The sequence below is a fragment of the Silurus meridionalis genome, chromosome 14 (genome assembly GCF_014805685.1).
Source record: "Silurus meridionalis isolate SWU-2019-XX chromosome 14, ASM1480568v1, whole genome shotgun sequence".
NCBI lineage: Eukaryota > Metazoa > Chordata > Actinopteri > Siluriformes > Siluridae > Silurus > Silurus meridionalis.
In genome coordinates, this window is record NC_060897.1 from 7,827,513 (window position 1) to 7,844,029 (window position 16,517).

At 37.5% G+C, this 16,517-nt stretch overlaps 1 protein-coding gene across 1 annotated transcript; it reads left to right on the forward strand.

Moving 5' to 3' along the window:
• The first annotated feature begins 4,353 nt into the window (after positions 1-4,353).
• mettl2a (methyltransferase 2A, methylcytidine) lies at positions 4,354-14,230 on the forward strand. Its single transcript, XM_046866891.1, has 9 exons — positions 4,354-4,509; positions 7,778-7,866; positions 9,624-9,892; positions 10,004-10,053; positions 10,430-10,490; positions 11,828-11,967; positions 12,958-13,064; positions 13,165-13,230; positions 13,902-14,230. Exons 1-9 carry the CDS (start codon positions 4,397-4,399, stop codon positions 14,066-14,068), a joined length of 1,062 nt encoding a protein of 353 aa, XP_046722847.1. The 5' UTR covers positions 4,354-4,396; the 3' UTR covers positions 14,069-14,230.
• The last annotated feature ends 2,287 nt before the right edge of the window (positions 14,231-16,517 follow it).

Consider the following 16,517-nt stretch of genomic DNA (forward strand, 5'->3'; position numbering starts at 1 on the left):
AATAAGCCTCAATGCAGATGGAATTGTGTGTAAGTAGGGAATGGTAGCTGTGTTAGTTCATTATTACACCTACATGTATATAATGAGTCAGCATTAAACTTACAAATTGATACCTGACATAGCTACAGTACATGTATTTTATTCAAATCCTACTGTTATTGCTTAAGGTGCCAGTTTGACAAAGAAAATGAATAGCGTTAACTATTGCATTTTATGCATGTTGCATAGAAACAATAGGGAACATGTATGTGTTTTTCAATAATTAATAGATAGGAGTTTCCATACTGTATGAGCATTATATATTAGCTTTTAATGGTCTTACCAAAAAAATCATTGTTCAGGGTATAAAGCAAACAGAATCCATTTGCTCATTTACTTTTGCTGTTTCGAATTGTTTTTGGGAAAAGCATCAACAATGAATGAAGCAACAGTGACTCTTCATTCTGTAAAAAACTTCTCATGAGCCTACAATAAGTTACTTTATTTATTGGTTGAATTTTTGGCTTATTTTCAGATATTTTCAGATTTTTTTTTTGTTAAGACTGAAAGCTTCATTTTTTGCCGTTTTGATTTTGGACCATTTTCCCCCCTTACAATTTATAAATCTGTAACAGAGATTATTGTAATAGAGCTATTGAAGCAGAACATCTGGAAGAGAACAGTTAATCATGGTGCAGTTTTTTGGCTGTCTGGAAGAAAATGTATTGTCGAAGGGTTTAGACATCATTAAGTGTGTCTGACTTTTTTTTCCACATAAAGCCAAATATCTTACCAGTTTGTTAAATTAAAATTAGATGGTGGAATGATTTGATTTTCGGCAAAAAAAAAAAATTTAATAAGCCTAATATGTGTGGGAAGTTTAACATCAAAATATTGCTTGAAATTTATAAGACTTTGGTCATCACCCTATGGAAAAGATAAATGATCAGTGTGGGAGAACTTCCTTTTCGAATTTCCTAACGTGGGTTGTGCTGCGCTCCTCCTCCTCTGAGCACAGATGTCTCACGACTATGTGTGCACACGTTCAGCTAGAACTTAAAGCTGCACAACACACACTAGGTAGTATAGTGTGCTTAACATGGAAAGTGAAGGTGCTATGCAAGTATGTGTGACTTGTGATTGCTCTGTAGTACGGAAGGTAAAATGAGTAAAATGCCTTAGTATTGGTTATAGTAAATTAGGACTAAATGTTGTGGGATAATGCTGACTTTGTGTGTAGTGAAGACACAAAAGAATGCTTTTATTTTCTTTGTTTTTTAAATAAAATACATAAATATAAATCAAATTAATAAATAGTGAACACAGATTAGATGCAGCTGACATTTACACAGCCTTTAGAGACAGGTTTAGGGACAGGTTGCCTTCCTGTTATAACCACAGGCCAGATCTGGTGACCCTTCAGCGCATCACTAGAGCCTCCATAAAGCACTAGGCCTCGAATTTTCATGACATTAAAGCTGTATTAAAGTTAATTAGCCTGGCTTTTAGATTTGGAAATAATGACTGCTGGGGAAAAAAAAGGTGGATGAGTTGCCACAACAACCCATTAGAACATCAAAGGGAGTTTAGAGTCTGTGATTGTGGGAGCAGGGCGTAAACCTCGGAGGACGGCGCTGGTGTGGACATGTCATCACCCACTGGAACTTCAGTTGCCATAGCTACTACATTATGTTCTAGGGTTTCAAATGCATTACTTCGGAACTTTCGTTGCCATGGAAGCAGCGGCTCGGATGCTGATGGAGTTCGAAGTTTGGCGGATTCAGTCATTCATGAAAATGTCAGGCAGAGAGCCAAATCCAATCAATTCCTCATGTTCTTTTTATTGACTTATTTTTCATGCCAGGGAAAGCAGCAAAATATCTCAGGAGGTAATAAAGCTTTTTTTTATGCCATCAGTGTCACGATTTAGTGCCATCATCATCTATATATATATATATATATATATATATATATATATATATATATATATATATATATATATATATATACATACGTTATAAGGGTATACAGAGAAGTGCTGCTTGAATGAAAAAGTAAGAAAAACCATATATACACATATTTCCACATATTTTGTCTTGTATTTAATTTAGAGTTTTCAGTCTTTATATTTTAAAAATAAAATAAAGTATTTTATACTTAGAAAAAAAATCCTTTCTGGACTGTACATAAATTGTTTTATTTTATAACAAACAATATTAATTATCATTACGAAAATATTATTTTCTATTTTCATTCTGGCCGGTAGATGGCAATGTTGTTCCTGTAAATTTACAGAAACGGGAAAAAAAACCTACATCCGGTTTGTGTAAACCTAGCATGGCGGCGCTCTGGTGTAAGCATGCGATTGCGTCGTTTTTTGTCCTACCTGCTTTACGATTAGTCCCGCCTCCTTTACTATGATTGGTTTGGTATTCACTCCCCACGGGAAAGGACACGCCCAGTCTGTTTGCCTGGATGCTGAGTTTTACATATTTTGGGGGAATAAATAGGATTTCACAGAGTATTTTATTATATGGTTCATAAATTACAGCATAAGGGTTATAAAATATATACTTTATTAAAATATAATTCTTCTTCTTCTTTTTTCGGCTTCTACCATTAGGGGTCGCCACAGGGGATCATCGGTCTCCATACCCCCCTGTCCTCTACATCTGCCTCTTTCAAACCAACTATTGTGCCTGCATGTCTTCCCTCACCACATCCATAAACCTCCTCCTTGGCCTTCCTCTTTTTCTCCTTCCTGGTGACTCCATCCTCAGCATTCTCCTACTGATATACCCCATGTCCCTCCTCTGCACATGTCCAAACCATCTCAATCTCGCCTCCTTCACCTTGTCTTCAAAACATCCTACATGCGCTGTCTCTCTAATAAACTTATTTCTAATCCTGTCCATCACTCCCAACGAAAACCTCAACATCTTCAGCTCTGCTACCTCCAGCTCCACTTCCTGTCTTTTACTCAATGCCACTGTCTCTAAACCATACAACATAGCATGTCTCACCACAGTCCTATAAACTTTCCCTTTTACTCTTGCAGACACTCTTCTATCTACAAATCACTCCTGCTATCACTCTTCTTCACCCACTCCACCCTGCACTCTTTTTTTCACTTCTCTAACACACTTTCCATTTTAAATAAATGTAAGTAAAATATAAGAATAAAGTATTTCATTGCACTGAATGCTGAATATATTCATATTATTAAAAATCTTACTTAACACTTGGATTGCTCTTTCTGTGAACTCCAGACTGAAAATCTTTATCACTTTTTTCCTATTTTCTTCTGCAGAAAGAGACTCAGAACAGATATTTTTCATAAATGTGGATATAATTCTAGGTTTTACTACTTACATTAAATAAAAACTTTCTTCTATAATATGATTTCACTATTCAATTGTAATATTAGAATATGATTAGCATGTGACTAGTTTCCATTTCATTATTAATATTTAATTAAATAAAGATGTTCAAATGTTCAAAAGTTTATCCCAATTTGTATGTACATTTATCTTAGATTTTGAAATATCACAAATTTAAAAAAGAAAAGAGAAATAGGGGCACTAAGGGTCTGTCTATTATTATTATTATTATTATTATTATTATTATTATTATTATTATTATTGTTATTATTATTATTATCATTATTATTATTATTATTATTGTCACTGTTGCTTTTTTATAAAATTATACTTTTATAAAATAATGATCAATTTCAACTACTATTATACAACTGTGTAGTAAATATTTATTAACTTTTTATTGTTCAGGTCAAAGCTATATTAAAGAGCCAAATCCATTGATTGTAAGTTAATCATTTTCTGAAATGTTTATGAGCTCTACAGAATAGAATAAATGCATGAATTGCAAATACATAAAAAATAAATTAATTGTAATATATAACTCGTGTTAAATAAAACTGTGGAAATGCTGTTTATATCATTCATCAGTCAAATAAAATGTGGTTAGTGGGCAAATGTAATTCAATAAATAGATAGAGAGAAATTCAAGATTTTAACAAGTGTGCAATACACACACACACACACACACACACACACACACACACACAGAGAGACAGACAGACAGACAGATAGATAGATAGATAGATAGATAGATAGATAGATAGATAGATAGATAGATAGATAGATGATAGATAGATAGATAGATAGATAGATAGATAGATAGATAGATAGATAGATAGATAGATAGATAGATAGATAGATAGATAGATCAATTTTTAGAAATTTCCCCACTGTGGGACGAATAAAGGTTTATCTTATCTAGATAGATGTTGACGGAGGGGGCGGGGCCACAAGGCCCCTCCCCTCAGCTCCAGTACAGGAGGTGGAGTTAGACGGAATAAGGGTGGGGAAACCGTGCCGGTGTGTTAGCAGGGAACATGACAGACTCGGCGAATGGAGCGACACCAGAGCCGGTGGACGGAATCAAGCGGCCTCAGTTCGGTACTCGGTTCCTCACAGACCCGCGGGAAGTGTTTCAGCACAACGCCTGGTATGTGAAAGCCCGTGTGGGAGCAATGTGTCTGAATAACTCTAGTGAACGCTCTTACAGCGCTATGGGTCTGTTTACTACACACGTTTCCTTATTATTAATCATTATCAATATGGCTGTTGTTGCCTGGGTGTGTGTTACACCGAACCATTTCCGACTTTGGGGATTTTAATAGCCGGGTCTTGCATCCAAAAACGCGCAGTACAGTAACAACACTGAAGTGTGAGCGAGCGAGCGAGCGAGAGAGACACACACACACACACACACACACACACACACACACACACACACACACACACACACACACACACACAGAGCCTACTGCTACACATACTGGTGTAGTACTGTAGCGACTTAAACACGTGATTGCTACGTCATCGTCTTGCTCATGGATGGATGGATTGATTTATAAATGTATAGATAAATAGATGTGTGTATATATAAATACACTATATTTTCAAAACTTTGAGGGCATAAATATAGTATTCAGCATCGCGTTTGGGTTTCCAAGTTGATGTGAACGCAAAATGTTATTATACCGCATTCAAAGACGTCCTATACAGTTGTGTGCCTCCTGCTTTTTGTAACAAATTGGAGAAGAACCATACATGTCAGGAAACATCTAATGTCCCTATTCTTTTGTCCATGTAGAGTAGATGAATGTTTCCATGGATGGATAAATGGGTTGGTTGGTTGCTTGATGGATTAATGGATTGATTGAATCCCGAAGGGAAATTGTAATGTTCCAGCAGCCGGTACACAGATATACAACACTGTACAAGCAACAAGATGAGCACACTGCTTCTCCATTCCTCAGGCATCCTCTCACCTTCTTAAATCTTGTTAAACAATCTGGGTAAAAACTCCACTGCCATCTCTCCTGAACATCTCCATGCTGGTATGTCATCTGGTCCTACTGACTTTCCACTGTTCATCCTTCTAATCGCTGCTCTCACTTCCTCCTTACTAATCCTATCCACTTCCTGCTTCACCACTGCCACATCATCCAACCTTCTCTCCCTCTCTCTCATTTTCCTCATTCCTCAGCTGCTCAAAGTATTCTGTCCATCTTCTCAACACACTCACCTCCATCTTTTATTGCTCTAACTTGCAGCACATCCTTCCCAGCTCGGTCCCTCTGCCTGGCCAATCATTACAAATCCTTTTCTCCTTCCTTAGTGTCCAACATCTCATACAGCTCCTCATATGCCTTTTCTTTGCTTTCGCCACATCCCTTTTTACCTGCTTCTTATCTTTCTGCTGATCCCAATTCTGTTTTGCCAACCTCTTTCTCCTAATGCTCTTCTGCGCCTTCCTGAATCCACCACATTGTCTCTGTCTTCCTTTCTATTTCCAGATGTCACACCAAGTACCTTTCTAGCTGTCTCCTTATCACTCCTGCAGTAGTTACCCAATCACCTCTTCACCACCACCGAGCCCCTGTCTGACCTCTTCCCTGAATCTCCCACTACAGTCTTCCTAATTCAGTTTCCACCATCTTATTCTTCAAGTCTTCACTCTCCTCCTCTTCTTCTTCACCTCCAAAACCATCCTACAGACCACCATCCGATGCTGTCTAGCTACACTGTCCCCCGCCAACACCTTACAGTCTCCAATCTTTTTCAGGTTGCATCTCCTACGTAGAATATAATCCATCTGTGTGCACCTTCCTCAACTCTTATACGTCACCCTATGATAAAATGTGTTCACCACTGCCATTTCCATCCTTTTAGCAAAATCCACCATCATCTGCCCTTCCACATTCCTCTCCTTAAAGCCATACGTACCCATCACCTCCTAGTCCCCTCTGTTCCCTTCAGCTACATGCCCATTTAAATCTGCCGCAATCACCAATCTTTCATTTCTAGGTACACCTTCTACCACTTTATCTAACTCACTCCTCCTCCATCTCACAACCCACTTGTGGAGCATAGGCACTGATGAGATTTATCATCGCCCCTTCATCACCCTGTCAGAAACTCTCTTTACCTCCACTACACTCTTACTGTACTCCCCCTTCAGAATCACCCCTACACCAATACTCTTTCCATCCACACCATAATAGAACAGTTTAAACCCTCCTCCAATGTTCCTGGCCTTATTCCCTTTCCACTTGGTCTCCTGAACACACAACATATCAAGTTTTCTCCTCTCCATCATATCAGCTATCTCTCTTCCTTTACCAGTCATAGTACCAACATTTAATTTACCAACCCGAACCTCCACTCTCCTCCACTTCTCCTTTCCCTGATGGTAAACTGGGCTTTGACCGATCCGGTATGAAATTCTGATTCTTGATCTGCATATTTGATTTGGCACATGTTTTATGCTGGATGCCCTTCCTTTATCTGGGCTTATCTCAGCACTAAGAGTGCACTGGCTTTTGCAACCCTAATTACTGGGGTCAATAAAACGAGAAAGAGAAAGAGGGTAAATGATAAATTGCATATAAAAAGCAGATTCAGGTGGGAATCTGAGAACTGCTTATTAAGGTGCATTAATGAGATATAATGTTGCCTATTAGTAATATAACATCACTGTGTGCTTGATAATTGAATATACGGGTGCGGCTATTAATTAAAAGGAAGAATAAAAGTACATGACCATATCAGTGCTATTAGGTGGACAACCGAAGTGTCTGTATATTAAGATGCATTGATGGGATTAACGTTACGGTTAATAAATGAGGAAGTGCACAGAATGTATATGTCCCTATTTACAGCATATGGATGCCAGTAAAGGATATCCCTCTCCTGACACAGAGAAGAGTTATTGTAAAGTCTGACTACAGGTTTTCTGTGAAGGAGGTGTGCGTGTGTGATATAAAATATAGCATATCTTTTATATAAAAAAAATTACATATAAATAAAATGCTGAAGTGTATAAGAAAAAATAAACACTTTGGGACATCCTGATATTGGAAATTAAACCTTGTTGTAACACAACACCCTGTTGTAGATCATTTTTGCACTATGTGGACCAACAGACCAGCAAAAAAGTGCTGTGAGTGTACTCTAAAAGCAATTTTAGGCTTGATGCACTTGTACGAGTGTTTCCCTGTGGGTTATAGGGTATGTGCACCTAGTGATCTGCTCTTATCTGGCTACTCAGTGTATATTCTATGACATTATTGTATTTCTTAAACACTTCCACCCATTATATTGAATAAATAATAATTTCTATGAATTTCTGTTCTACATTAGGCTCAATGAGTTAAAACAAGAGTTGGTTCATGAAGGTTTAGTTTTTTTCTGTGTTGTATTAATAGGGATAACGTTCAGTGGTCTGAAGAGCAGGAAAATGCTGCCCGGAGAAAAGTGCAGGAGAACAGTGAACCTCTTCCAGCAGAGAAACAAGGTGGGTACAGCATGTGCATGAGTGCAGCTTCCCTTTTAATCACTAATCACACAGACACATTACATTCTTTCTGTTGTAAACAATATGATACGTGTTAAGTAAATCTTAAGAGTATGAGTAACTATTGGATTCCTCGAAATTTTGTGTAACTCAAGAGTAAGTAGTGAACAAACCTTTGAGTTTATAAAGGAGGATTTTGCTGTGTACTCCTAATGTAATGTCACATGGCCAAGAGTACTATAGAAAATTCTAAAGGGCCCAAACTGCCTTTTAAATTTGTGCAACTGGAGAACCGATTTCCTGAGCAGTGATTAAAAAAGGGAAGTGATTTACTTCATTTTTAAATGAAGAAATCTAGATTCGATGAAGGGGGAAAAAAATGCAGCCACTATTATGTCTTTTCTTGGCTTCTTTACCAACATTATGTACAGTGGAACCTCGATACTCGCGACCTTGACACTTGCTACTTGGATAGTTTGTGACTTTCCATTTGGAACCGGACGTAGAATCCGATCATTCGCGAGTGGCTTGAAAGTTCAGAGTAACATTTTAAAACAGTTTTTACTAATAAATTACATAAAAATGTTTGAAAAAAATTTTGTTTATTGGAATATTTATTTAAAGTAGTAAATAAAACATTTGACAAGTAATTCACAATGTTTGTTGACAGTTTTCAGTACATGTACAATTCCCCTTGAAAAAGAAACCATCAAAAGAAGAGGGTCAAACCCTCACTATTTTTTTGGAACTCGCGATAGAACGTAACCCCCACGAGTATCGAGGTTACACTGTATTTTATAATGTAATATAAGAAAATCTATTTTCAAAACATATATAAAAGGGTGATATAAGTGGGGTATTCGAGTGATATTTCAAGTCAAATTCATATTTTACTTGTCACACACATACATACAGAGTACGACATGTACGACAATGCTTTATACGACTGTCTAACATTTAACACGAGAAACGAAATGGATTATAAGAATAAAAACAAAAATGAAGTAAATAAAAGTATAAAGTAGAGAAAAATATATGTATATACATCGATGCGTATCGACAGAGTACAAATTATTTAGTGTGATTGTCCTTAAAGTGTTCATGTGCAGTATAGTGTGGTGTAAAGTGATATTTGGATATTAGTCTCATGATATGAATAAACTATTAATTAACACAAATTCGAACTATTAGGTTAATTAACATACAAGTATAATTTTATAATTGTCAACATGACCTTTTTTTTAATTATAGTTATTTATTTATTTTTTCCATGTAATATTTATTTTCTGTTTTTCAAATTTGACACGTACATCATTTTGAATGAATGACATTTAACTTGAATCTATACTTCAGCTAAAACCTTTATTGGTTGACCTCTAGGAGGATAGCTTGTGATCTCACTGCCATGTACACGCTTCTGGTCAGAATCTGCTGTTTAATTTTCTTAAGTTTTATATTAATTAAATGTTCTGATACAGTATTATTACTTCAGTACCAGCTTAGATTTCACAAAGCGTACTTGATATTGTAAGGATTTTTTTTTTTTAAGGAGTCACCAATGTCTCAGTTTTCAGGATGGAGGGCCTTGTGCTTTCTCTGTAACATGATAAAGTGTTATATTTTCCTATAAGGGCCAGGTTTATTGTTTTAATATTCTAGCATAATTTCTTCCATTGTTCTTTTGAGCCTGCATAATATATTTCTACCAGTAAGTTTATTTTTCATTTTATCTCCTTTATTATTTTTTTTTACAACAGATGATTTTGAGAATAGAGCCAATGAGTACTGGAACGACTTCTACGGCATCCACGAGAACCGCTTCTTTAAAGATCGCCACTGGCTCTTCACTGAGTTCCCCGAGCTCGGCCCTCAGCGTTCCCAGAGTACAGGAGGAGAAGCGGCGTCTGATGAGGATCTCGTCCAGACCACGGTGAAGCTGGAACTGAATGGTGAAGAGACACAATCTGCTGTCAACAAAGAAGCAGCAGCGTTTCCCGGAGCTTCAGCCTCCTACCGCATTCTGGAGGTTAGTCAGCTGATATACGTGTGTTTGTGTGCAGGCACGTGCGTATATATTGGGGGTGTGCGAGGTGATCTATTAGTCTTTATATGAAAATAAACACATGTTTTGCCTTAGGTAGGCTGTGGAGTTGGCAATACAGTCTTTCCCATTCTCAAGACAAACAAGTAAGACATGAGCACTTTAACACAATACACTACTACAGGAATACCCAGGTGGTGGTAATCGATTCTTTAGCTGCCATATCTGTTTACAGGCAAAAAAAGAAGAATATCTGTTCAAGTAAAATTCACTTTTAACGCATGTCTAAGGGCAGTTGTTGGTGACAAACAATCGCCCCAGTAATTTTTCTGTTTACTGCTCAGTACAGGGAAATAAGTCCAAATGAACCCACAAGATACAGATGCTGTGGGTAAAAATTCTGTTGAAAAGTAGCAGCAGTAGTAGTATTAGTCATTTATCAGATTTTTTTTCTTTGTCCTTTATACATCTTTATATTCATAAACACCTTTAAGCATGGCATTCTTTTCTTTCGAAATTCAGTGATCCAGGTCTTTTTGTGTACTGCTGCGATTTCTCCAGCACAGCTATTGACCTCGTCAAGGTAAGAGAAAGCGTCATTAAAATCCAAAACCCTCATTAAGTACTGGAACAACTTCTACGCCATCCATAAACACCTTTTTTAAAGATCGCCACTGGTTCGTTACTGGTTTCCACCAAGTTTGTAAGAGGAACACAAGAAAAAAAAAAAGAATCATGCATTCATTTTAATGATCAGAAAGAGGAAATGGATGTATGTGTGTATGTGTGTATATATATATATTTTTTTTTAACTTCGAATGGACAAAAAAAAAGGGGGCAACAAAAGGCAAGCACATTGTTCATGTACCAATCAGCTTGAGTTTGCTTTAATGTAGCTAACAATCTAAAGTGAGGTTTCTATCTTCCAGTTAAGCATGCAATATATGAAAGCATTGTTTTTGTTTTAAATACATAATTCTTCAGACATTGACACCATATGACATCATGTTAGCTATATACTAAGGATCACTTCCTTTCTAGGCAAAATGTTTGGAATCATGCCAAATGAATGATGCATTCAGCATTGGTTTGTATGCAAAATGATTTGGTTCAAATGAAAAATTATCTGGCTTTTTTCTAATATTCTTTTGATGCAGTTCTAGAGCAAAACTAAAGACTATACAGAAACTTTAGACATGTTTCTGCTGATCAGCTACATCATAAGGGACATTTCAGTTTTTGCCACTGTTCCTTTAACTCAGGAGTCCCAATTTTCTGGTCAAATGACCCCAAATAGACATTGATATTTTTCCTTTAATTCCAGGTTTATAATTGGGCTACTTTGACATTTCAACAGTTTATTGTACAGTATATTTTGTAAATAACATAAATATGTTTACCAAAAAAAACAGTCACAGGCTCTTTCTTTCCGAGTTAGCAGTCTAGTGGGTAATGTTGTGATGTTTTAGGAAAACATTTCACACCGGGGTGTTGTGACGAGGCACGTCACTGCATAAAGAAGCCTTTCTGTTCGACAGGATGTATGATTTTGCATGCATGTGCACAAGTAGCAGCAATGCTCCTGCTTATTTTACACATCAGGAAATTTGAAAAGCAGCACCCACCGGACAGAACACCCAAAGCCAAAACATCCGTGTTCAACACTTAGCTATGAAATGTTTCTTTAATTTAATGCACGGCAAATCTTGTTCTTATGGTTGTCCTAAGCTGCATTCTAATGTAAAAACTCAAACTAGCATTCAAAAGTAATTACATGAGAGGTTTTACATTCAACTCCTAATTGCACTAGGTAACTAGCTTAGTGTTAGTGCTCAATGATGGTCCAGAATAGGGCGTAAGTTTTCCATTTGAGACACAAAGCTGTTTTTTTTTTTACAGTCTGATTAATTAACTTTGCAGTCGAACCCGGAGTACAACCCATTCCGATGTCACGCCTTTGTCCACGACCTGAGCGACGTCACAGCTGCCTATCCAGTGCCAGAGCAGAGCCTCGATGTCATTGTTCTCATATTTGTCCTCTCTGCTCTCCACCCTGAAAAGTGAGTGTGTTGATGCATAGGACAGATTTTAGTGCATGTCGCCTCGTTCTAGTCTCAGGTGTACGTCCAGATGACTCCAGAATGACTCCAGAATGACTGGCTGACCCAGACAGCTTAAGAAGATACATTATGGGGACTAAAAATGGGGATACCTGACCATAAAATAATTTTACTTTTATAACATTTAATCCCAATTAAGACCCCAAGTTCCCTGGTGGTCTAGTGGTTCGATTCCCGGTCAGGGAACCGACCCCAGCCATTAGGGTTGCACAAGCCAGTGCACTCTAAGTGCCGGTCCCAAGCCCGGATAAATGGGGTGGGTTGCGTTAGAAAGGGCATCCAGTGTAAAAACATGCCAAATCGAACATGCGGATCATGAATACGGATGATCCGTTGTGGCGACCCCTAATGGGAGAAGCCGAAAGAAAGTTTAATCCCATTTAAGACCCCATCTGCTGTTATAACAACCTACACTCTTCTGGGAAGATACTCCATTAGATTTCAGAAAGTGTGCTTGTAGAAATTAGTTCTCATTCAGCCACTAGAGTGTTAGTGAAGCCAGGTAATGCTGTAGGGCGAGGAGGCCTGGGGTGCAGTCAGCAGTCCAGTTCATACCAACGATGTTCAGTAGGTTTCAATAGACTCCATAGCAGGCCACTCAAAATCTTCCACGTCAAACCATTTAAAGCATATGTTCTTTAAAGCCAGAAGAGGTTTGGGTGAAGGGAAAATCTACTGCATGCATGTAGTTTGGGGAGGAAACGCATATAGCTGGAAAAGTCAGTTGTCCTAATAACTTTGCCCGTATAGTGTATTTCTTCGAGAAGATGTTACGTTACCAAATTTACATAACTGTTAAACTGTTATTCTTGTAGATTAGTAGATTAGAAAAAAATTCTATTTCATTGAATCATATCATTATCTTATTATTAATGCTTATTAACAATATAAAAATGTAATGCAAAAATTTTTTTCTTTTTTTTTCTGGAGGATGCAAAGCTCCATTAGTAAGCTGGCTAGTTTGCTCAAACCCGGTGGAGTTTTGTTACTGCGGGACTATGGACGCTACGACTTGGCCCAGCTTCGCTTCAAAAAGGGTTGGAACTTTAAAATGCCTCAGATGCACGTGTCATTCTGTTCTGTTCTTTTGTCAGGGTGTTGTTTGGAGATTAATTTTGTACGTTTTTCACGTTTCAGGGAGGTGTTTATCTGAAAATTTCTATGTCAGAGGAGACGGAACACGGGTCTATTTTTTCACCCAAGGTAAAGAGCACACACACACACACACACACACACACACACACACACACACACACACACACACAACATAATGTATCACCATTCAGCCATCCAGAACATTGCAGAAAGGTTTCCAGGACTATACCATGTGTGTGAATGTAGTTCTGTAGTCCAGCTTAACCCGTAAACACTAACAGGTACACAATTGAGTCCAAACGTCTGACACCATATTAAAACTAAGAAAGTAAATGTTCAATATCTTTACTATGTAGTTTTAAGATTCTGCACTATATCTAGGTTTCTCTATTTAAATGTAAACAAATGTGCGATATTGAGCATGTTTAGCCATGAGCAGAAATTGTCATGCTCCATTCAGTTTTATCCGAAATTAATAATTGGGTGTAATTGCTGTATAACCCCTCGCTTTGTGCACAACCGAAGTCTGAATATGGCTTGTACAGAAATGCAGCACTTTATTTGTCGCAGCAGGTTTATTAATAGGGTACGCGTCCAGTACAACTTTTTTCTTAAAAAAAAAAAAAAAGAATTGCTGTGGAAATTACATTACTACTACATTTCAAATGATATCTGTAAGTTGATCTTACTTGATACCAGTTTGTTGTGTTGTATTTCACTTGTTACTCATATTTTATCCCTTGCTCTGTCTGTTGTTTTCTCTGCCCTTGTTCTTACAGAAGAGCTACATGATATGTTCTGTGAAGCTGGTCTTGAGAAGGTGCAGAATTTGGTGGACAGGAGACTGCAGGTGAACCGGGGGAAACAGCTGACCATGTACAGAGTCTGGGTGCAGTGTAAATACCGCAAAAACACAAAGCCTCTGCAACCTGCACCGCGGGACTGAGACAGGAAAAGCAGGGAAATCCACAGAAAACGAATAGACACTGGGTGGAGAGATGGAGCTTTTGATTTATAAGTGATGAGAAATTTGAACATGTTGGAAATGCTTTTAAATGTTTTTAAACATTTATATTGTAAAAAATTAAAGATGACCTGTTTTAGTAAATACTAGTTTGTCTTTGAGTCTAATTTGAGAAAGTTCTGTGGAGATAAAGATAGAAATTGATTAAAACTAACTATTGCATGTTCCTGTAATGTTCATATTTAAAAGCCCAGGTACTCTGCTAGAGCATTTCTGAACCACAAGTGTTCCAACTACTCGTGTGGAGGCCTGGAGACTGCAGAAATAATGATCAGGTTTCAGTTTAAAGTCTGTTTTGACATTCACTATACACGTGCGTGACTGCATGAAATCCTTTTCTGGATTGTTATTTTGGCACTGCATAATTCCATCTTCTCATCCCTATTTCAAACTATCTTAGTACTGACAAACCTTGACAACACAGACATAACATTTACACTACAGTGGTGTGAAAACGTGTTTGATTTATTATTTTTTTTTTGTGTGTGTGTGCATGTTTTGTCACACTTTAATGTTTCAGATCACCAAACTAATTTAAATATTAGTAAAAGATTACACAACATGCAGTTTTTTAAATGAAGGTTTTTATTATTGAGGGAAAACCATATCCAAAACTAGATGGCCACACTTTTTCACACAACTGTATATTGCCAAATGTTGTGGAAACCTGGTCATAAGTATGGTATTTGCATTCGCATGAGCATCGCATTTAGTCCCAAATTGCTCTTATGATTTCCTCCATTCTTCTAAGATGTTCCTTTAGATTATGGAGGGTGCTTGTGGAGATTTGTGCTTATTCAGACACGAGGGTGTTAGTAAAGACAGGTACTGATTTAGGTGAGGCCTGGGGGAGCAGTCAATGTTCCAATTCATCCCAAACGTGTTTAGGTCAGAGCTCTATAGCAGGAGATCTTTCACTCCAACCCATATCTTCATGAAGTTTGCTTTGTGCGCAAAGGCATTGTCATGCTAGAGCAGATTTTAGTCTATTAGTTCAATTGAAGGGAAAGGTAATGCTAATTCATCCAAAGATATTCTATACATTTGTGTGCCTTCAGCATTGTGATAACAGTTTGGGAAATAACCACATATGGCTGGGAAAGCCATGTGTCCATATAGTGTATGTAGTTGTGGCAGTGTAGACCCAAAGCTTGCCAGAAGAGTGCTCCTGACATCATCGACAAAGATCTCGGTTTTTACTTTAATTTGTCCTTAATTTTTACAAGTGCAATAGGATGCTGAGATCAAAAAGCATTATTATGTCTGCCAGAAGGTGATTGAAAAATTTTATTTTTGAACAATCAGGTCACACAGGTTAAACCTCTGTACTGCCATAAAACATAGTCTTTGTGTTTTGACCTATACTAAGTTAAAATGATTACATTGGGATATACTCTACTCCGACATAACATTATATATATTATGTTCTTTATGATGTATAAGGTTTCCCTGGTGGTCTAGTGGTTAGGATGCGGTGCTCTCACCGCTGCGGCACGGGTTCGATCCCCGGTCAGGGAACCAACTCAATCCATTAGGGTTGCACAAGCCTTAGCGCCGGTCCCAAGCCCGGATAAATAAGGAGGGTTGCGTTAGGAAGGGCATCCAGCGTAAAAACGTGCCAAATCAAACATGCGGATGGTCCACTGTGGCGACCCCTAATGGGAGAAGATGAAAGAAAGAAAGAGAAATGTTTCTTATGATGTATTATACATTGTCGTTCCACCTTTTTGCTTCCGAAACAGTTCTGATCTGTCGATCATCAACAGCATTAACTCCTTCAGCAATTTGGAGCTCAAACTTACTCAAATCTTTCGCTTGCCCATTTTTCCTGCTTCTAACACATCAACTTTGAGAACAAAATGTTTACTTGCTGCCTGATATGATCCACCCACTTACAGGTGCCATGATATAGAGATAATCATTGTTATTCAATTCTTCTTTTCGTCTGCTCCCATTAGGGATCTTCACAGCAGATCATCTGTCTCCATACTACTCTGTCCTCTACATCTGCCTCTTTCAAACCAACTAGCTGCATGTCTTCCCTCACAATATCCATGAACCAATCAGTATTATTTAATTCACTGGTCATAATGTTATAACGTCATAATGTTATGCCTGTATGTTGGAATTAAAAATCCAGGGTACCTTTCTTTATGAAAATTTTAACACATCCCAATCATTTTGTCTTCTTTCATTAAAATGCATACACATTTCTAATGAAAGGTCAGATATGCTGTTTTTCTTTTTTGGTTGTTTTTTTTTTTTTATGAAAAGTTGAAAATAATAAATTAAAAGAAATGTAATAATATCCAGGTCTAAAACATTTACAGGTCATTCATTCATTCCGGTTCAGTAAATGTACACATCATGT